Source organism: Orbicella franksi, chromosome 11 (assembly GCF_964199315.1).
Source record: "Orbicella franksi chromosome 11, jaOrbFran1.1, whole genome shotgun sequence".
In the NCBI taxonomy this organism is placed as follows: Eukaryota; Metazoa; Cnidaria; class Anthozoa; order Scleractinia; family Merulinidae; genus Orbicella; species Orbicella franksi.
In genome coordinates this window covers 3,972,794-3,993,868 of record NC_138155.1, presented here as the reverse complement: position 1 = coordinate 3,993,868, position 21,075 = coordinate 3,972,794, and the positions used below count along the sequence as shown (strand labels likewise).

At 40.2% G+C, this 21,075-nt stretch overlaps 3 protein-coding genes across 4 annotated transcripts; all 3 read left to right on the top strand.

Annotated features, from left to right (window-relative positions):
* Positions 1-1,044: 1,044 nt before the first annotated feature.
* Positions 1,045-6,648, top strand: LOC145460554 (uncharacterized). The gene is made up of 2 exons (XM_081445402.1): positions 1,045-1,401; positions 3,345-6,648. The coding sequence occupies exon 2, from the start codon at positions 3,386-3,388 to the stop codon at positions 6,638-6,640; it is 3,255 nt and encodes a 1,084-aa protein (XP_081301528.1). The 5' UTR covers positions 1,045-1,401; positions 3,345-3,385; the 3' UTR covers positions 6,641-6,648.
* A 1,272-nt stretch (positions 6,649-7,920) lies between these two features.
* LOC145460562 (transmembrane protein 209-like) lies at positions 7,921-17,630 on the top strand. 2 transcript variants are annotated; one of them, XM_081445413.1, is made up of 18 exons: positions 7,921-8,066; positions 8,419-8,477; positions 8,844-8,975; positions 9,764-9,912; positions 10,060-10,151; positions 10,559-10,590; positions 11,008-11,094; positions 11,573-11,648; positions 12,374-12,440; positions 13,084-13,146; positions 13,605-13,701; positions 13,935-14,060; positions 14,322-14,419; positions 14,732-14,846; positions 15,103-15,161; positions 15,608-15,643; positions 16,392-16,465; positions 16,601-17,630. In XM_081445413.1, exons 1-18 carry the CDS (start codon positions 7,927-7,929, stop codon positions 16,656-16,658), a joined length of 1,560 nt encoding a protein of 519 aa, XP_081301539.1. In that variant the 5' UTR covers positions 7,921-7,926; the 3' UTR covers positions 16,659-17,630. The 2 variants fall into 2 exon arrangements, with proteins under 2 accessions (XP_081301539.1, XP_081301538.1); XM_081445412.1 differs by having other exon boundaries at positions 11,546-11,648.
* Positions 17,631-17,732: 102 nt separating this feature from the next.
* Positions 17,733-20,773, top strand: LOC145460570 (carbohydrate sulfotransferase 1-like). The gene has a single exon (XM_081445423.1). The coding sequence runs from the start codon at positions 18,555-18,557 to the stop codon at positions 19,863-19,865; it is 1,311 nt and encodes a 436-aa protein (XP_081301549.1). The 5' UTR covers positions 17,733-18,554; the 3' UTR covers positions 19,866-20,773.
* Positions 20,774-21,075: the final 302 nt, after the last annotated feature.

Here is a 21,075-nt window from a genome sequence, read left to right as displayed (position 1 = left end):
GACTTTTGCATACTTTATACTTTTTTACATTTTGGATCAGATTTTGTTACCTAGTCCATTCTTTCCTTCTTTCCTATGATATTTGACATTTTGCAAACATGTGATGCTGACTATGGACTGTGTACCATAAAGAGAACTATTTTGACATGCCAGGCACCTCTTGGGGCTTGGCAGGATTGGCTGGCTTTTTACAATTTTCAGTGAAGAAGGTTGAGGATGATAGGATGAACTCTGACTGTCGAGTGATAGATTATCCAGAAGTGAATTGAGCAGTCAAGTGTGTAAGCAATATTAAAAGCTATTGCATTTGTTAGCTTGAGAAGATTTCAAGACTATATACAAACGGAGTCAAAACTATGACTTCTGCGATACTGGTATGTTACTCAATGGTCCTCTATCCATTGGCATATATTAGGTCATGGACTTGAATCTTTGAAGCCTTGTATTTTTTAAAAACTACACAATGCCAAGATTCTTTAGTGGTCTGAAGTTTGAACTGCACATATGCTTCTGTCGTCTTCCATGGATGATTTTTTTGAGGCCGCATGGAGGATCTCTTGTTCATTATCATATCAAATACTTTTTTCCACAAGGCCTGTCTTGGCTAAGGCTCGATTTGCTGCTGTTTTGTGGGGCAACACCCCATTTTTTCTTTTTTTTCTCTCTCTCTCTCTTCTTTTTAATTTAGGGGGTTCAACTGAATCCCTCAAACCCCTCCAGATCCGCCCCATCACTACATAATGCAGCATCAGATCTAGTGGCTATCCCAATTTCGCCTGTCCATGAATTGATTAGACCAGTTGTGCATTAGCAGCATTTGATGGATTATAACAAAATAACGCCTTGGTTGCATTTTGAAGGACTTTCCTTTCAAGTAGGAAAATTTCAGTTCTGATGAGGCTGGAAAGAATATCAACTTTTATTTTTACTGTGCATACCCAACTTGTAAGAACTGCTGGTGTAAACGAGTGTTCCCTCCCACTAACCTAACCCTACCCCCCTCCTGCACTGGTGCATGTAGAAACCAAGCTGACAGCTCCCCCCCCCCCCCTTAAATCCTCAATATAAACAAGTTTTGTTGAAGAATGAGAACAATTTGTAGAGTTTTCCCAACCTTGTGAACCAGGGACTGCGGAGACGATGTTAAAGTTGTAAGGCTTTAACATCTGGCCAATACAAGCAAACGTTTAACAAGGTCAGTGTTTGGCCATTTGTCTTGCATTTGCAGGCCTCCGCCTCCTCCAACCGGCTCAAGTACGTGGTAGCATATCATGTAAGAGGTAATAAGGTGTTGCTTGTATTCAAATATCCAAAATGGTGGCTTGAGCGCTAGGATATTATTGACTCGGCTTTTCATTTATTTTTTCTGCGCCGTCACGAAGAATGCAGAGAAAGATAGCGGTGAGTAGAAGCCTTGTTGTTGAAGGTTCGGCTAGGTGTAGAATACCGGACCACTCGTGTACACCTCATTTAATTTGAATGGTTCCTTTTGTTTCTCTATGCTTTCTATGCTTCGTTCTTAGAAGCGTTGAGGGTCCATATGTTAGTAAGTGGCCTTCCACTATAGTTACTATATATATTTCACTTTCCCTATAGATCCCATTTCAAAGCCTGAGTGGTTCCCAGCCAGGATATTTTTTTTGTTTGCTTGATGGAAATATATACATGGAATCTTGATGTTTTTTTCTTCATCACATTTTAGCTGTCTGTAAACGTGAAATTTCACTTCCGGTTGGGTCAGTTAGAACCTTGGATTACTATTTAGTTAGGCAATATGACATCAAAAGAAGAACATACATCTAGCATATCTTTTGTAAATGTTTACAGTTTTGTACTAAAATTGGAATTATGCTAGATTGCCTAATTCCTAGTATAAATCACTTATTTTTTTGTTTCTATTTGTTTGGTCCCAAAAATATGTCTTCCTATGTTCTTGTTTTGATGTCACAACCGGACTTAACCCAGGCCTCTATCCGCTGCAGTTTATGACCAACTGGAAGTGAACTTTCCTCCTCCTCCCTTAAATGAACAATATAGGTATGTGTGGCCCCAAAGGGTATGGTTTTTCAGCCATTTTGGTCAGAAATAGGGTTTTGAATTTAGCTGATTTTGGCCATTTTGGTCATAAAAAGGGTATGATTTTTGCACTCTAGTCTTGATATGGGTATGTTTTTAAGAAGAAGCCACTTTTTCATCATTCTCGAAGAGAAAATCAACAAAAGCCCATCACAAATTATGTTTACGGTAATTTAACATTGGTCTGAACTAGGGAACTAATATTATTATAACGCAGGTCTGAAACGGAGTTTTGATTTAAGGGTCAGGTCATAAATAGGGTTTCAAATTTTTGGTCAGGTCATAAATAGGGTAGGGAATATCGCAGATTTTGGTTATAAATAGGGTAAGCATTTTGGGAAGCGGGCCATACACCCCCCAATTTTTCTGGGAGTACCCCCCAGGACTTTCCTGTTTGCAGATGGCAAAAACGTGGTGAAAAATCAACGATATTCAATTCTATTTTTCAATTTCCATATCACGATCCCATGTAGATTCCGATAAAGTAAACAAAAAATCTCTGAGACACATTAAAATACTGGTCCAAGTTGTTAGGGATGGCAGAAGTGGCCAGGTCTGATTTCTGAACATTTGAAACAAAGACCACAAAAGCAAGCATACAAACAAAGTTTCTGAAGTAGCTGGCTTTATTGTATAAAGGAGAAGGCTGATTTTTTCATCTTTCTGAAGAATTAAATGAAGAGCCCACATATGCAGCCAGTAAAAAGCCAGCCAAGACTATGGAGTAGGTGGTGATTTTTGCTGGGTGCCGGCTGCTTCAAAAACACAGGCTGTACAGTGTATTCATAAAAGATATGCAGCTTGTCTGTGACAGAAAACTTACTAGTCACAGGTGCGGATCCAGGATAAACAATGAAGTGCAAGCTTCTTGAGGGGTCTGGGGCCATGCTCCCCTGGAAATATGTTGTATTTAATGCAACATTAAAACATAAAACTGCCTAACGTCCCCTTTCTTGGGTTTCTAAGTCATTCTGACCAGTTTCCGTAAAACGCTCAGTTATAAAATGCTATTCAAAGTTATGCTCATCATTTGGGGTTTTCTGCTTGATTTAATCAATATTTTCTTTACAAAAGATGCTCATGAATATTCTTTTCTCAAAACCTTACTAGCTAGTATTGAAAACAAGCCTGTATGTTATCCTACAAAATGTGTTTTCCCAAGTTAGTTGAATTATCACTTGGATCAATTTGAATAGTACTGGTAATAAAGTACATTTTTTAATCTCATTCTTTAATGTCTGAATCAGTACCATGGTTTTTTTTGCCAGGATTGGAAAATAAGGCATCCGTAATATTCTGACTGTTTCAAATGGATGGAAGTGGTCAATCAAGAAATACTCCTGCTGTGTCACTTAAATACATTAGTTTAAAGCTTGAAGAACAAATCTCCCAATACTTATGCAGTCAAACTAGCAGTAGTCTTGTAAAGGCTTGCATTCTTGGCAAAGGGGAAACCATCCTTGAGCTTAAACCAACATTACAGGAAATCAACCATGGCGAGCCAGCTCTTCATGGGATGGCACCTTTGCATATTGCATGTTTTTTTGACCACCTGGAGGTGGTTCATGCACTTCTTGAGTCGGGGGCAGATTTGAAACTGCGAGTTGAGAAGACTATTGCAAAGGAAACCCCACTTCACATTGCCGCTGGGAATGGTTTTGGTGAGATTGTTAAGGCGCTTCTAGAGAAAGGCGCTGATCCAAATAGTATTGCTTCTAATCACCTGAAAACACCTTTGCATGTCGCAGCCAGTGATGGCCATGTCCAGGTTGTAAAATATCTACTGCAAGGAGGTGCCAAGAAAGAGGCTCCACGACCTGCTGAGCTGAGCAGATTTGGTTCCTGGTGCACTCCTCTGCATCTTGCTTGTCAGAAAGGACATCTTGAAATTGTGAAAGTCCTTCATCAGCATGGAGCTAACATTGATACCATATCTGGAGATCACAGAGGCATTTCTGTGTTGCACGAAGCTGTGATCAACCACCAAGTAGATATCATTAAGTATTTGATCAATCAAAGGGTGAAAATGAACGTTTTTGATAGCGCTGGTTTCAGTCCATTGCATATTGCTGCCAAACAAGGTTATACGGATATAATGGATTTGTTAATAAAAGGGGGCTCGGAGGTCGATTGTTACCTCAACGACCCTATGCACACCCCTCTAATGACTTCAATCACTTCAGGACAATACAATTCGATGAAAACTGTCCTTGAGGCAGGTGCCGAGGTGGATGGGGTACTTAATGATGCTGCTCCACTCTATCAAGCCATCCGTTACGAGCCCACGTATCTTCCCATTGTAGAGCTCTTAATTTCTTTTGGTGCCAATGAATATGTTCCTGATGAAATAGGGTACTACCCTTTGCACTGTGCAGCATACTGTGGACAGTACGAAGTAGCTGAATTCTTTCTACGCCGTGGTCACGATCCTCGCCAGTTGTCGGAGTGTCCTGATGACACCGGTCAGCGTGAGACACCTCTTCACTGTGCCGTCTTTGGTAACAAGCCAAGTGTCTTGCAGCTTCTTGTCAAGGCAGGTGTCTCAGTTAACTGTTTAGCTCATCCTGGCAAACAGACACCCATGTATAATGCTGTGTTAAACCAAAAGATTGACATGGTAGAGCAGTTGATCAACCTTAACGCGGATGTTAATGTCAAAGATGCTTCAAGTGTCACGCCACTTCATCACGCAATATCCAGTCAGAATAATGTCATTATCAGATTGTTGATCCAAAAGGGGGCATCCTTAGAGGACAAAACCATAGATGGTCTGACGCCTTTACACATTGCAGTAATAGATGGGACAGAAGAATCTGCAAAGCTGTTGATTGATTCGGGGGCCTGTTTGAGTGTGACGTCAGCACATGGGGAAACACCGTTGCATTTTGCTGCGGAACTTAACTGTGCACGCAAAGTCCAACTCTTTTTGCAAATTGGTGCCGATGTGAACTCGATCGATTGCAATGGAATATCGCCCCTGCATCTCGCATCAGGAAAAGGACATGATGCAATCGTTGAACTTTTATGCAAACAAAAGAATGCCAATGTCGATTGGAAAGATTACGGCGGTGTTACACCTCTACACCTTGCTGCTTTTAATGGGCATAAAACAGCTGTCCGGATTCTTCTTGAAGCAGGGGCGGATCGTAAGAAAACATGCAATGGAGAATCAGTTTCCAGCATCTGCTGTCGTCGAGGTTTTGTTGACGTGATGAGGGAGTTCCAAGCCCCTTGTGTGGCCACCACAGAAGTTACAGAGGAAGAGAAGAAATCTGATTCTGTCAACGTACAGACTTTGCCAAGGTATTTAAAGCGCGTCTTGAAGACTGATGGAGTCGGGAAGGTGCCACAGTCGAATGAGGCACAACTAATATCTCAAGTTGTAACGGTATTTGTTCAAGACCTAATGACAGCTGTTGGAAAATTTGATTCACGTTTCATTGGCGAAGTTAAACTATCAGGAAGTATGGCTGAATCCTGTAAGGTGGGAGAGCCTGATGAGTTTGACTTCATGTTATGTTTGCCAACTTTAGCTGAAAACTTTGTGCCTGTGCATTCTCCAGATGACCCAGCAGGCTACTGTAAAGTTGAATTAAAGACAGACAGGAGCGGTGAAAAAGTCAGAGACCTGCTAAAGAATGGAAAATATTTGTTCCCCCAGCGAATTAAAGCGTGTCTTTTCAGCCACATTGAAGATGTGCTTCTGCTCAAGAGGGTCCACGTACCACAGGAGATACGTTGTTACCTCGAAGAATTCATGCCAGAAAGTGATAAACATAGGATAGTAAGTGATATTAAACCTGGTTTCATTTTACACTTGGAGTGGAGAAAGGGTTTGTACACAGGTTTGAAAATTACGGTCGACGTTATCCCAACTTTGCCTTTTGAGGATCCTAAGAAGGCTGACATGAACTATACAACTCAGTCCTGGGACGTCCTGTCTGGAGTTAAGGATTCCAGCGACCATTTTGAAAGTGCAGCTACTTTGTATCTCGTCCCAAAACCTATTTCAACTTCTACCTCAAGACTTAACAAAAATCTCGTTTGGCGTATTTCTATGTCGAAATTAGAAACCAAGCTCCTTCAAAGAATACCAGATTACAAGAGGGACGCGTACCTTTTGGGAAAGGTACTCCTCCAGCAGAGTGGCAAGGTGCCAGATGTGGATGGTCTGGGGTCATGTGTGTATTGTATACACACGTATCTCCTAAAAACAGCATTCCTTGTTGAATTGGCCAGAGTTCTACAGAGCGAATCATGGCAGGGAAGAAACCTTGTCGTCAGGTTGTTGGATATATTTGGTCAAATGAAGCAGAACATTGAATCTGGTGACATGCCGTCCTTCTTCGTCGAAGGGTGCAATCTCCTTCTTGGTGAGAACAGCATCGCGGAGAGAACAGCTCGTGTTTGGATTCTAGATGCAATACTGTTGTTTCTCTCAGGTACAGACGACATGCAGTTCGGACAACGCGATCCCCGTGATCTAGAAACTATATTGCAAAGCCTAAGGCCAGAATGTATCTCTAGTAAGGAAGTTACGAAGCTGCAAGAGCAAGTTAAGTAAAGCCATTGTGGATAAGCCTGGAGTGAGATTAAGTCTGATGCGTTGCTGACTTTAATCGTCAAAGGGAGAGGCAAAAAAACAACATTAACTAATCAAAAAAGATAGCAGAAATGTATCCCATTGCATGCATGTATTCTGATGGTGGATATCGGAAACCATGTCTCGACGTAAACTAACATTTTTTTCAAAATTTCTCCTCAATCAGAACTTAATGGCTCAATGGCTTAATAGCTATTTAATAATTCAGGACTGCCTTTCACACAATTATTCCTCATCCTGGAAGAACAAACTGCGTCTTAAATCCCTTTATCATTTTTGCTGCGATTGAAAAATAATTGAACTTGTGCGCGAAATGGGGATGACATAAGGTTCCCATTGTCCTAGACTAGATTTCATAATTGGACAATTGAGTTTTTCTTTTCTAAATAAACTTCCTCAAAAGGTTGTAAAAATGTACAAAATACACTGTTTCCTCGGTATTCCGATGTCTTGTTACGTCCCTTCGATGTGATTTCTAAAATATGAACAGCCTGCCAACGTCTCACCCAATCAAGGCACCTGGCAAGATGCATGGAAATTAACGCGTCGCTTAAAAATCGACCCCTAAAATTAGCTTGAGTAGGATACCCCACGATTGCTTACATCGTAGTGTCAAATAAAATCCTTGTGCTCTATGACTAATTCTTATCCTAAATGAGGTGAGAACGACGTAACTTTACATGGGTTAGTCACGTGACCACGAGGAAGTACCCCTTCACACAGTACATTTACGTTAGGGCTAAACTGCTTCGTCCACCCGAATGGGTAGTGCTTGAATAAAAGAAATCATAACAACCAGTGGGAAAAAATAATCGAGCATAATTCATCAGCCATTTAACAAATTAACGTCAGCTTTTCATGCATCTGTCCTGTCAAAGTAGCTGTTGACAATGTTATGACGAAATTCGTTGTCAATAGCAAGACAACTGACATCAATTTGTCCTTAACAGCAAATTGTCAAATTGTCCGCTCTCGCTCGTTGACACATCGCATAAATTCTAAATTCATGTGTCTGTCCGCTTATTGACAGTGAAAATTAGCCAATTAGTGCGCGAGAATTTCTGCAGTTATCGTCCGTTTTCCGTACATGTAAGTACCATCGGAGAAAACTGGGCACTACATATTCAAGTAAACGATACCCATCTGTCCCTCCTATCTGGTGTCCATCTTTGAAATTCAAAATGGCAGCTTGACACTTTCAAATTGTCGTACTTCTTCATTTCTGTTGAGCCCCAGCCACACGAAAAATGCAAAGACGAATAGTTAAGAGTGAAAGTCCTATCGTTGAAGATTCTTTTCAGAGGAAGCAGATGACAAGAAGATCTCATGCGGCCTTCACATGGGTTTTTGTCAACGTGATTTTGGCGGCAACTTTCTTTGCGGAGCTGTGAGTAGCGCATCGATCAAAAGTAGACCATTGAGTGTGCAATATTGAAATTATTGAACCTCGCTGCTCTTTTACGCCTGTAAAAGAAAAGGTGAAGGCGATTTAAAGCTTTATAAAGGGCAATCCATTTGTGTGTGTACATGTAAGTATTTTGTAAAGCTTATCCGACATTTATCAGCATTTACACAGCCGAAGAAATGATTGAGAAAAGACCATCTACATTTTATGCACAATCTAATCTTTGAATTCAATGTATGTATATACCGGTATATACATTCTGAGAGCTTATTTGCTGTTTCCTGCTTATTTGCTGTTTTCTTATATTATTTCAAAAAGTGTAAACCTTTTTCAGGATGTTTGGTTCTGTTGCTGAATACTTTCAGATTCAACACCCTCTGCTCTGGTTTGCTGGTAAGTGTTCTTTACACCATAACTGTGTGGGATTCGGTGCATTTAAGTACTGTTGGGCCGAACAAACAACTGAAACAAATAATTCAAATTGAATGTAACTTTGTCAAGAATCCCTACTGGAGGGGGGCGAACCAGTTGCCTAATTACAAGCATGGCCAAGGATTTTTTACTCGGTGTTCTTCTTGAATTCTAAATGAGATGTACTTTATAGCCAGGTTTTTCATATTTTCTAAGATGGAGGCTCACTAGTTAATAGTAACCCTTAATTTTTCTGCAATCTAATTTCTTTGTTGTTTGGACTTGATGTTGATTAAAATTCATGTTGATTAGCTTATCCATCTTATAAAATGTTGTTTACATGTTTAGTTTGTAGTCTTGCAATCTGGTTCACATTTTGCTTCATTGTGGATCTGTACCATTACACGAGGCCTGTTTTGGGACAAACCAGTGTTGTGCTCTCACCAGAACAAAGGAAGTTACTTGGCATCCGTCCAACAGGTATGGAGTGAGTTCTGGTGACTGACCTTTGGCATGCACAGAAATTTACCTTTTATACCACTGGACTTGTGTTGGAAGTGGCTGAATTCATTCCCCAAAATTCCATGCTGATAACACAGACACTTGCTGCTCTAAAGAGATCCATGCTGTGTCTCTGGCATGCAAAAATTTACAAACAGGAAACCACCAATCATCAAGGGCTCTACACACTGCCAGATGTTTGAGACAGAGTTGCTTCATCAGAATAGAATACAAATTATTATTTAGTAACTTGAATATGAGATGTATACTTGTCCCACTGAAATGCTTAACTACACGTTTACATGAACAGTTGTTTATTTTGGTGAAAAAAAGAAAACAACGTAATGTTTACTTTGGTCATCAAACTGTAAATTCTCTTTGCTTGCACCATCATTACGTCAACACCTCGTGTTAGTTCTGTGTTTCTATCAAGTTACAGTAACACAGTTTTAAACCAATCAGCATGCATATTGTCTATACTGTATAATTTATACAGTGGAACCCCATTAATCCGGTCCTCAACAGGCCACAAAAATCTGGCCGTATTGTTGTTAAGGCCAGAATAAAGTGGCCATAATAACGAGGTGACCATATTAACGGGGTGGCCGTAGGGTGGGGTTCCACTGTATATTAATTATTACAAGAATTGAATGTGTACAGTCAAGTACCTTCAGTTAGTGGCAGCAAAGCTGCAATAAAACTCTTACAACCGTTGTCTATGGTAAAATGGTTTTGCTTTTGTGAATGACAATTTTTAATATCAACAGACTCAGGATTCAAGCTGGCTCCACTCCATACCCCAACAAGTCAAGGAACTGCATCTCCCACCATCATCACAACGTCGTCATCACCAGTTGTGGGTGTGTCCACTACAATCACTGGCACACCCCCACGGATCCATGGAACACCACCCAGGGTGAGTGTGAATGCTTGAAACCTGGCAATCAGCATACAGATTCTCATTACCGGTCTTTGTAACTTTTCTACAGTACCAATTGGGAGAATTTGTTTAATAATCAAGGCAACTTCAACCTGATATACTAACACTGTACCATGCTCTCAGTCCAACAGCAGCTCTCCTGCAAGATCTCCATTAACTGGTACACCATCATTTTACAATGAGACTGTCACAGTTGCAAGCAGTCCTGATTCAAGGTACATGTACAAGTCTGTTTGTTTTTTTTATCTTCAATAGTCCAATGCCATTCACAAAACTTGTTGTAAGCCCTGGACTTAGCTAGTACTTCTTTCTACAGGCCATTTTGTGTCAGCTGATGTTGCTATAATAATATTATTATCATAGTTGATGAGTCAGTTGTTCGGTCAGTGGACCAGTTGGTTGGAGGGAGGGTGGTTAGCTGTGGTCAGTCAGTAGTCTGTTGGTTGGTCAGGATATCAGTTATGGTTTTGTAAAAAAATCCAAACTGCACAGTAATTCTCTAAACCCACCAGCAAAATTTGTTTATGATTCATTTGGCAGTTTTCGTAGGAGACCTGGACTTGGAATATGGCTGGAAAGATCACATTGTGGCTAACAGTTTTTTTCTGTTTTAAACTTTTAGGTCTAGACATTCATCTCCTGGCAGGTCTCCATGTAAGTTTAGTTGAACTTCCTAAATAAATAAATAACAATATTTAGAGAGGAAGCTTCATCAGCCGTAGTTGTTTTTCATACTGGTCCTCTATCCTGGTCGAATTGGAATTTGGAGATGTTGGTTTTTGTGGAGGAAGGAAAACCGGGAAAAAGCCCTTGGAGCAAGGAGAGAACCAACAACAAACTCAACTCACATATGACACTGGGCCATAGTCAAACCCACACCACATTGGTGGCAGGCAGGTGCTCTCAGCACTTTGCCAAAAACTGCACCAATCCTGCTCCTTTCTGTTTTAATGATTTTGCTACTTTTAATAACGCAGAATTTCATGCAACTGTTATCATTATGACAAATTTGGGAAAAAAGGGAAATGATTTTGAGTTAAGATTGCCCCCGGCTAACTGAGTTTGTTTTAGTTCCATCCAGTGACTACATGACAGATCTGAACTCACTTGATCAGTATTTCAGAGAACAAGAACAAGAAGAGCATAGATTACAAAGAGGTATATTCCAGACTGTTGCACAATTAATGTAGTTCTGACAGATCAGGACAGGTTCAGTGGCAGAATGGTTAGTGCTCTGGACTACTGTGCTAGACTGGGTGTGAAGTTTGCATTCAAGCCCAGTGGTCCATTAGGGTAGCACTACCTCTGTATGGGATGCTTGTCCCTTGCAGAGTTATCCCTGGCATCAAATGCCCCAGGACCCATTTATATACCTGGGTATAGGCTAAAATAAGTGTCTTGCCCGAGAACATGCCAGAATGACCCCAGCCAGGGCTCCAACCTGGACCACTTAATCTGGTACAGTAACCATCAGACAATCACATGTACCGGTATGAACATATTTTTGTGGCCCAATAAATTATTTTTAATTATTTGGTACAGAAGCACAACAACATAGATTAATTAGCATATGACTTACACTCGCTTCTTTTTTTAAATGCCTTAACAGTTGCTTCACCTGATGCACTCTCATCAGGCAGAGGACAGCCTTACTGGTCAGGCTACAGATACGACTTCACTCCTCCACTGAATGTATACAGAATTGCTCGGAGGTAAAGTGGGACCCTGTCCTAAATGCTGGTTTTGACTACCTAGGGAATAAGCATAAGGATATAAGCCAATGTATGCAGATGCAGTAAGATGTTGATAACAAGCACATTTTGTTACCTGCAGCTGTAGGACATTTTCCTAATAAACTGAAGGCACTAGTTGAAAGCACTCTTCTGCATCTGCTTATGCTGTCTTTGCTTATGCATTAGTGAAAATCAGCCTTAAGCTTGACCTGAAAATTGTCCTTACTGATAACAATACTTTCCTGTCAGTATTACAGTCGAACCAAATTTTACGGACACCCACTTAACATGGACACCCCCTTATTATGGACATTTCTCTTTGTCTCTGGGGAGAGCTCATACATTCTTTCAAAATTCAACCTGCTTAATAGGGACATCCATTAACACGGACAACAGACACTTTTTCTATCCCCATAAACTAATTCTCATTGGAAGGTAACCTCACCAATACGGTCACTCTTTCATCAACTTTGTCTGTAAAGAGCTTTATCTTTTGTGAAGGGAGGTAAAACATGCTACCTGTGTTGTCCACAGCGCTAACTAGGTGAGATGTTTGACTGTAGTTCCAAGAATTTAGTTGTACATCAACCCTGGCATGATCCTTTGGTTGATAAGTTTTTTATTTTCTTATCCTGCCTTTGTTTAACCTTGTGTTGCTTTTGTGAAAAGAAATCAGATTTTGATCAGCATTTTCGTTTTTTAAGGTCTCCTGATCTGACTTCTTCACGAGATGATGATGACTCAGGTTACAACAGTACAAAAGCTGATGAGGTATTTTTTTGTTATTATTCTACATTCATTCATACTGAAACTTTATTTTAATTACTTACAGTCAAACTTGAGGTTCTTTCCATAAAAAGTTGCAAGGTTTGGTTGCAGATTTTGGTTTGTGTTTGGCTTAATTTGTTTCATGTCATGATGTTATAAAATTGAATGAAAGAAACCTGATGGGAGGACTGTACAGTCACTAAATGTTCATGCAAAGAAATCTTGATATCAGTGAAATTTAATGTTATATATTAATCTAATAGTGTGCAATTATCTTTCTTGAGTGTGAATATCCTACATTTACTACCAATGCTTACCACCATTCTAAAAGCCTGCTACATTAGCCAGCCCTAATGCAAGCAAAGCATTTTCAGAGCTATGCTGTTTTATATTGATATAACAATAACATAGAGATTTAGTCAAGCCTAAAAGCAGAGCTCCTGATTACAACAAGTTAACCTTTCATTTTGATTTACATGAGGGGGCATTCGGGCAGACGGATAGACAATCATGTGACATCCCAAATTTTTATCTTAATGGGTCACCAAATTTTCTTAGATATTGGGCTCCACTCACATGCTTTGGCATGCTGGATCTCCCCTATTATTGCAGTTCCTGGCGTAACGTGCATTGTACCTTTTGTTAGATCTGGACAAAATTTGCTGTAACAAGGACAAATCTTGACCATTGGACTGAAAACTGCAGAAAGGTATAAGAAATTAAGAAACTCAACTTGTGTTTCTCGAAAATGATGCCAGATTAAGTTGCGTGGCTCAATATCCCAAAATCTAGAATTTGATCAGGGCTTTTGTATGTCATTTTGTTGTATTCTTGGATAAGACACTTTATTAACCTATGTAGTGTCGCTTCTACAATGTATCAATAAGTACTTCTAGGAAAATTGTTATCGGAGCAACTTGATTAATATTCTGAACTGCCGTCATATTGAGGGGCATTAAACAACACTTTTATGAACAAATTTATAGCATTATTATTATGTAGTTGCTGAATGCCAGTGGGAATTACAGATCTACAGTAAATAAACCTCTGGAGTGGCTGAAATAAGAAAAACTGAAGTCACAATTTTTTACTAGTACAGTTCTGTCTTGAGACATTACTCTGCATACAATACATTTTAGAGACTAGACGTACTATTTTTGTTTATAGTGGCTTTGTCAGACAATCTTGGTGCGACTTGTGGAGCAGATTGATGCAGTCAACGAGACCCTTTGCAGAATTGGTTGCTCAGAGCTTCAAGTAGGGGGTAAGTAATTTTGTTTTTAAAGGGTGTGTCTCTGCATCAGAATTTCGGTTATAGTTTGAACTGTGCCATGGATCTGCATTGCCTGTCCAACTTCAATGAGTGACAAAAGTTCTGAGGCACTTTGCAATAGAATTCTATTTTCAAGTATCTTGGAAGCATTTTCCCCCTAGACTCAATGCCATCTCTTAACAGACTGTCATCTTTAACGCTTTGTTATTTTTGTATTCATTCAGCCATCAGTCTTAGCGCTGTGCGACAAGTAGCTGTCACAAAAGCCGACCAGGCTCCCACCCTGCGAGCCATTATTCCTTACCTTGAAGCTTCTAATAACCAGGAATATCTTGTACAACGCCTCTCAGGTTTGTTTTATAAATTTTTACCATTTTATATTTTGGCATTTTAGAATGTGATAAAACATCTTTTTTTAATTGGAACCAAGTCTCTAGGAATTGACGTTGCAGCTTTTCAGCCAGGATGATTAAGATTAATACGATTTGTTTGATTAACATGAAAATTCTTCTCGTCTTTTAAAATGAAATGAAGCAATTTCGCGTATGACAGAGTAAAGAGAAAATGGTATTTGATAAATAAAAGGGTTCACTGTTCTTGCTTATTTTTAGAGCTGGCTCAGGGTGGCTGTATGGGACTATACAGATGGAATTCTGGCGGACAGTACAGAGGGAAGTTATGGGAACAAGATCTTTTAGCCGATTCACAGGTTTGTAATGGCTCTGTCAATTCTAAGCCCCTCCATTCCCCCGGGAGTTTGTAGGAGGGAAGTATGGGGAGACGTCTCGGTTAACGCGGGAGTCCGTCGAAGAAAAGCGCGGGAAAATGTGTAGCAAGATGTAAACGCGGCAGAGGAAAGCGCGGGAAAAAGCATAACTGAAACAAGCAAGAGCGAAAGTAAATTATATGTTTAGTTTTTTATTTTTTACCAATTTCAGTAGTAATTGCTACTACTATGCTGAATATGAAATGATTTCTTTTTTGTCTGTGTTCTTGTAACCCAAACCTTTGTGTCTTCCAGTTGCTGCTCCACATGTTCTGTACATATATGGATTCTCGTCTACCCGCTGACCCAACATTCCCGGATGGAAGGACATTCACTGGGCGTCATTTCCTAAAGACCCCGGATAAACCAGGTAACCTGGCACTAGTTTAATTACCTTACCGACCCGGATTCCGGAACAAATTGAGATGTCCTCGCTGATTATCTTTGTATCAGGCTTCATTTCAAGTTGTATTTATACGAAAATTATAGATAAACGCCATGATATTGTAACTATTACAAGATGTTACTAATAGACCTCATATGAATAGGATATAAGACGCTTCGTAGTAATTCTGTTTCAAAGCATTTCACTTTGGTTTGCTCATGCGAAGTTGTTTGTGTTGCAGACGTTCGTAAGAGTGACTTGTGTATTTACCAGTCTCGCCTTCATCCGCCGCACTTTAAGGTAAACAACACCTGAAGATAAAATGTAAATAGAGATCTTGGCAATTAGAGGGTAAATTTCTAAAGAAACGTCTGCCATATAGGCGCTAGCCCTTGTTGCGGGCGGGTTTCTCGCGCATGTTAGTGGCTGATCTACGGGGAGGAGGAGTCGAGGGGCTGGCCGCCTTATTGGCCAGAGTCCCTAATGCTTTAAATGCGGAATTGGGGGGTGGTCTCCCACTTTGATTTAAGGCTGAGAGGGCCGGAAACATTTGAGGGCTTCCAACTTATAAAGAGGTCTGAATCTGTCCCTGAATTTTGTTAATATAGTCGATGAAGATCTTGCAAAATTTTCTTTTCTCTTGTTCGATCGTAAGATTTCACTTTCAAACGTCGTTGTTGAAATCGATTAGTGCAAAATACGAAAAGAACTGTATTTTCATCCTTCCTGAAATGTTTTCTTTCCAGGTTATTATTGAAGATGAAGTCTATGACATGCCAAAGGTATCATTTTTGTTTTAATTTTGCTACTTTTGAACAGAACACCAACAGTGAGCCATGCAGTCAGATTGAACATTATATTTAATAATTACATTGTGAGCTCGAGATTTCTATCGCGTGAGAGTTGACGAGGGTGCAGCCCGAGTCAACTATCATGCATAGAAATCGAGAGCGAATAATCTAATTGTTTTAGTATAAATCTACTAGTTGTTCAAAAGTGTATCTAAATCCTCCTCACAGACACTTCGAAAACACAAAGACGCGACCATTACTGCTAGGCTACTCACTGTCTATAACAGATTAGTATCACCCAACTAGTGGACTAATGCAAATCTTGCATTTTGATTGGCTACGCTACTAGGGGACTATTAGTAATAGTCATCGAGTAGCGAAATTGGCGCCATCGAGCGTGACGCTTTCTGTGGTTTTATTCCCAAATAAATATTTCTTCAACTTGCATTTGCTAACTTTATTATTACCTTTTCTGTTCGACTAGTTGGGTGATACTAAAACAATTAGACCCTTCGCCCTCAAGGGCCACGGGTCAATAGCCCATTCGACTTCGCTTCATGGGCTATTGACACGTAGCCCTTGCGGGCTACGGGTCTAATTGTTAAATAGTGAGTAGTGTAGCCGATAAGAAAACGGTATTTCATTTAAATTTGTAAGAGAAGCTGGTAGATTTATACTTGTATCTATTAAATTTGTATAGCAGAAAGGTACAAGATGTGGACATTTTCCTCTGTTTCAGGGACAAAACAACCTGTTTCACACCATCATTTTCTTCCTTCATCACGTGAAAACCAAGCAGTATGGAATGTTGGGGTAAGTTAATCGCTTATGTTTTTGACTTTTTGTTTAGTTGAAGTCAAGAAATAGCAAATGGTCCTTCTGTTTACAAAGCGACAAACAGCTATGGCGTTTATGACATGAAACTAATGCTGCTTTGTGTTTTTCCAGGCGGGTCAACTTAGGAATGTCTGGTGTGAATATTCTCTGCATTCTGAACAAGAAATGAAACTCCCCGCTTCTGCTAACTACTCCAAACTGTCAAACGAGAAAGAAAGACCGTTATCCAACAAGAGCTGTCACGTGAGTGGTACGTGAGTTACACGTGACATGATTGTTATGAAAAGATGAAGTGAGATGCCTGTATCCTTGTCCAGCCGCAGTTTTCGTCCTGGTCATGCGATTGCGGTCTCCTGACGTGATATAAAACATGGGCAGTGTATTTTCCAGCTGACGCTGACGGACTTTCTCGCGTGTTAAATGTGGGTAAAGAGAAAAGAACAGCAGATTCAAACATTATTTGTTTATGTACGGATAATTTACCCAGACAAAATATTATATATAAGAGAACTGTATTTCGTTGTGGAATCGTGTACACACTGAACATTGTTGGAGCATCTTAGTCAGTATGTCAGCCAGAATTGTCGAGTTCTTCTAATTCAAGAATAATCTGTTTTTCTGAGATTATTTGTTAAGACCATCCACGTCAGATTTTAATTTTCGTTGTAGTTTTTAATGCTTCAATTTTTCCAAGTTTTCTTTGCCATGCTTTCTGTAAACAGTCAGGGTTTAAGGAGGCTTTTTTGCTTATCGTCCCCAGTAGTTCGAACTTTTTTATTAGGTCACTAAGAACTAAATAAATGACTCAAACAGTGACCCGAACAATAACTGCTGCACGTTTCCGGAATCATTTAAATAGGGGTCTGGAATTTACAACGACGACGCAAAGCCATTGCAAAGAACGTGGGAGAATGTTCGGAGTACTCATGAGTACTCGGTCTTGTTTCTGATTGGTTAACGGTAATTGAAAACCCTCCGAAAGCTTGACGGAGATTTGTGTAAACAGCTTTTGTATCCCGACTGTTGAAAGTTTTCAGTTATAAAGTCATGCAAGTTTTATTTTACGAGAAAATCTTTTCTGTAACATCTTTTTTTTTTCAAAACCAAGGCAATAAAATTTCCTTTTCAAAGTTTCATTGAATGAAGCTCCGCAAATTCTTTCACGGTGGTTACTTCTCTTAGCAAAAAAAGCTCTAGCGCTGGCCTTTCCCCTCCCTTAATTTAAACGTTTTGGGCTTCGCTGATACAGGAAAGGGTGGTAAAGGTCAGCTCGAGCCTTTTGCAAGCTTATCAGAGTTGCCACAGGGAAAAAATATTCTTCAAGGTCAGGGAAAAGTCAAGAAATTTTATTTCGAGTCAGGGAAAAACCTTTTGTAGGAAAGTCAGGGAAAATTGAAATATTTTTAATACGGCTGATTTAATATTATTGAAGGCCACAAGAAACATTGGATCACTGATCTCAATGATAGTTTTTCTCAATAAAGAAGGAAAATTTGTCGAAAAATTGTCACTCTTAATGAAGGAGTGGAAGAAGCCGCTACTACATGTAGACCTGGCAATTTGTATTTCTTTGGTCAGGGAAATTTTATTTTTATCAAGGAAAAGTCGGAATTTGGCGATCATGTTTATGGCCTCGGCTGCAGCTCTTGATTCCCGAACATGCAAAGCCAGGTCAGTACCCATTGCGGACCTACACCTGTTCAATCACGTCTTTGTTAGCGGAAATTTAACCCTGTAATGTATACCAGCGGCATGTATAGCCTGTGTCTCAGCCGCCTCTCCCCGGGCTACGGTATGTACTGTCTGCGAAGCAGGCTTCAAGTAGTCGTTATAAGACTTTCAAAACTGTTGCGAAAAGCCGGCAAATCACGCAATAAGTTTAGAAGAATGCGAAACTTGTGTCACAGAGCTGGCCACAAATCGCGGAATAACTAAGCTAAATCGCGCGTATTTAGCCCCCCTACAGTTCACGCCGCAATCCTTGTCAGGTATTTCGCCGGTTGCGTGCACAAGATGACTGACAAAACTGTGATTACTGATCGGAAGTATCTAGTGTTCATAGACCATGATGGCGCCAATTTTGATAAGAAAGAAATTTTTCATTCGCCTTCTCGGTGTCCTAGCTGTTGCATCTTCTCTGTCGTTATTTACGTGGACTTTGACACATGAACGGATCCACACGGACGAGGAGAGATCGCGCAAATCGGAACGGTTGAGGCAAGATAGCAGTTTTGTCGTGACTCGGGCCACCGAAAATCGAGGTATCATCTCGCATACTGCTCTGCGAGGGAACGTTCTCGCGAAAGCAACAGTAAGATCGTCTCCCGGTCAAACTGCTCGGCAAGAGAACGTGAAACTGTCAAGATCGTCTCTCATCCAAACTGCGCGGCTGGCGGACATGAAAACGTCAGTACGAAGACTTATCATCATAGGGCAAGCTCGCACGGGATCATCGTTTCTTGGGGATGCTTTCAATCAACATCCAGATGTGTTTTACTTGTTTGAGCCTCTGTATGGCATCGCTCCACCAAAGCAACCTAACGACCCAAGACCGATGAAATTCCTTGAAGGAATGCTGCGCTGTAAATTCGAATTTCCACAATATATTCAAGAAATTGAGAAGTTCAGGAGACTCTCCAGCAAAGCGCTTTCGTCTCCGCCATTATGCGCCGCGAAAAACCAGAATCAAAGCAAGAAGAAATTGCAATGCGTGCACTTAAATCCCTACAATATGGAATCTGTCTGCAAAAACTACAGTAAAACAGTCTTGAAAATTCTCACTGCGAGAATCCCCAGCTTTCGGGTCGACTCGCTGTTCCCGCTGTGTAATTCGAGTGATTGCGGGATTATTTATCTGGTTCGGGATCCTCGCTCGCTAGTCTTTTCTCATATGAAAGTTGGTTTTGTTTGGGCTTCCCGCAAAACAAACACTCCTTCGCCTCAACCGGTCATTAGACAATACAGCAAAACTATTTGCCAACAAGTGGAGGAAAATGTGAGGATATTTGAAAACCGACCGAGCTGGATGAAGCCCCGATCATATATGCTTCGATACGAGGACCTTGCTAGAAATCCCGTAGAAATCCTACGAAGAGTTTATAAAATCACAGGACTTGATATGCAACAGAGTTCTCTCGACTGGATAAAAGCTCACACTGGCGAGGGCGCAATCAACGAGAAGGAAGAAAAAAATCACTTCTCAACGAACAGAAACTCAAAAGTTGTTGTCGACAAATGGAGGGTTGACATGGACCCGTGTATTGTAAATATTATAGAAGAAAGCTGTCAATCTCTTATGAGACTCCTCGATTATAGACCGGTGAATGGGTCAGATACAACACAATATGACCTCGCCGTATCACTTTCAGACGGATAACAGCTTATTTTAAATACCCTGTTGTGTGCAAATCCGTCCCCACGGAACTATAAATATTCCCCCTCACCATTGAAATCCATGACGAAAAAAACCCTGATATGATAATACACCCCGTCTCTCCAAAAATGAACTTATTTGGAACGACATTAGAGCTTGCTTGTCTCATAAAGTAATGACATTGCTAAAAACAAAGACATCAGGGATCATTATCAGAATTTTAACTGTGTATTCAAAATGATATTATTACTTTTAGAAATATATTCAAAGTTTAACAACGTTGTAAAAATTCTTTCAGTCTTGTAGACTTATTTTAGCTAAGTATAGCGCCGGTGACCCTGACCCTAATCCAGTCATTGGATTATTTTTGAGGAGGGGTGGGAAGAAGGCTCTCTCGAGTCCTCTGGACTACGTTCCATCCACGGGGGAAGGGCGCCTGCTCCTTTCCCGACCAGCGGCTGGTAATCTAGTCTCCTATGGGAGAGGAAGATTGCGTGACGAGCCTAAAGAGCCTCTGTGTAATCCTCTGTGTAGGAGGCTACTGGTGATGTAATCGGATTAGGCAATTTTTTAGGTGATGACGTAAGTCCGTTGGGCCGGGACGTTTACGATTTATCCTTGTAACTGAGGTAATATGTATAGTGAATCATGGGAGCGCTAGAAAATCGAAAAAATTAGAAAACAATCTTCCCAGTTAAATAAACTCGGCCTGATCTATGACATTTTGCTGGTCGATGAAGCTCATTTGTTATCAAATAAGCAACACAAATATAAGGAACACAAAAAGCAGTAATTACAATCGTGAGAGATGGAGGGCTGAAAATCGACTGACAGAAATTTACATTTTATCAGAGAAAAAGTGACTAATGTGATAGTGAATTCAGGATAACTCTAGTACCTCCCTGAATTAAATACTCTGATTTTCTTTTCTCGTTCATGAAATACGTGGTGTTGACTACGTTACTTGTTTCAGATGTTTCAACCTCCTTATGATTGGAATAATGTGCCTCTATCACGATTTGCCAGTGGAGAGGTTTAAAATCAAAATCACACTTATTTCCACAAAAGATAAATGAGATACAATTTTACCACAAATCAAAGATAAAACCACAGCGAAGACCAGCTTGAAATCTTTTCAAATAAAGCTTGATTTTTTTGTTTTTATTTTTCTTAGCTCTTAGTGACGAAAGACGTAAAGGGCGAAATTCCTCAG

Coding starts and splice junctions, on each gene's coding strand:
- LOC145460554 (XM_081445402.1), top strand. CDS start 3,386: ATGGATGGAAGTGGTCAATCAAGAAATACTCCTGCTGTGTCACTTAAA.
- LOC145460562 (XM_081445412.1), top strand. CDS start 7,927: ATGCAAAGACGAATAGTTAAGAGTGAAAGTCCTATCGTTGAAGATTCT. Junction 13,147..13,604: donor GGACTGAAAACTGCAGAAAG/GTATAAGAAATT, acceptor TTTTGTTTATAG/TGGCTTTGTCAGACAATCTT. Junction 15,162..15,607: donor TTCATCCGCCGCACTTTAAG/GTAAACAACACC, acceptor TTTTCTTTCCAG/GTTATTATTGAAGATGAAGT.
- LOC145460570 (XM_081445423.1), top strand. CDS start 18,555: ATGATGGCGCCAATTTTGATAAGAAAGAAATTTTTCATTCGCCTTCTC.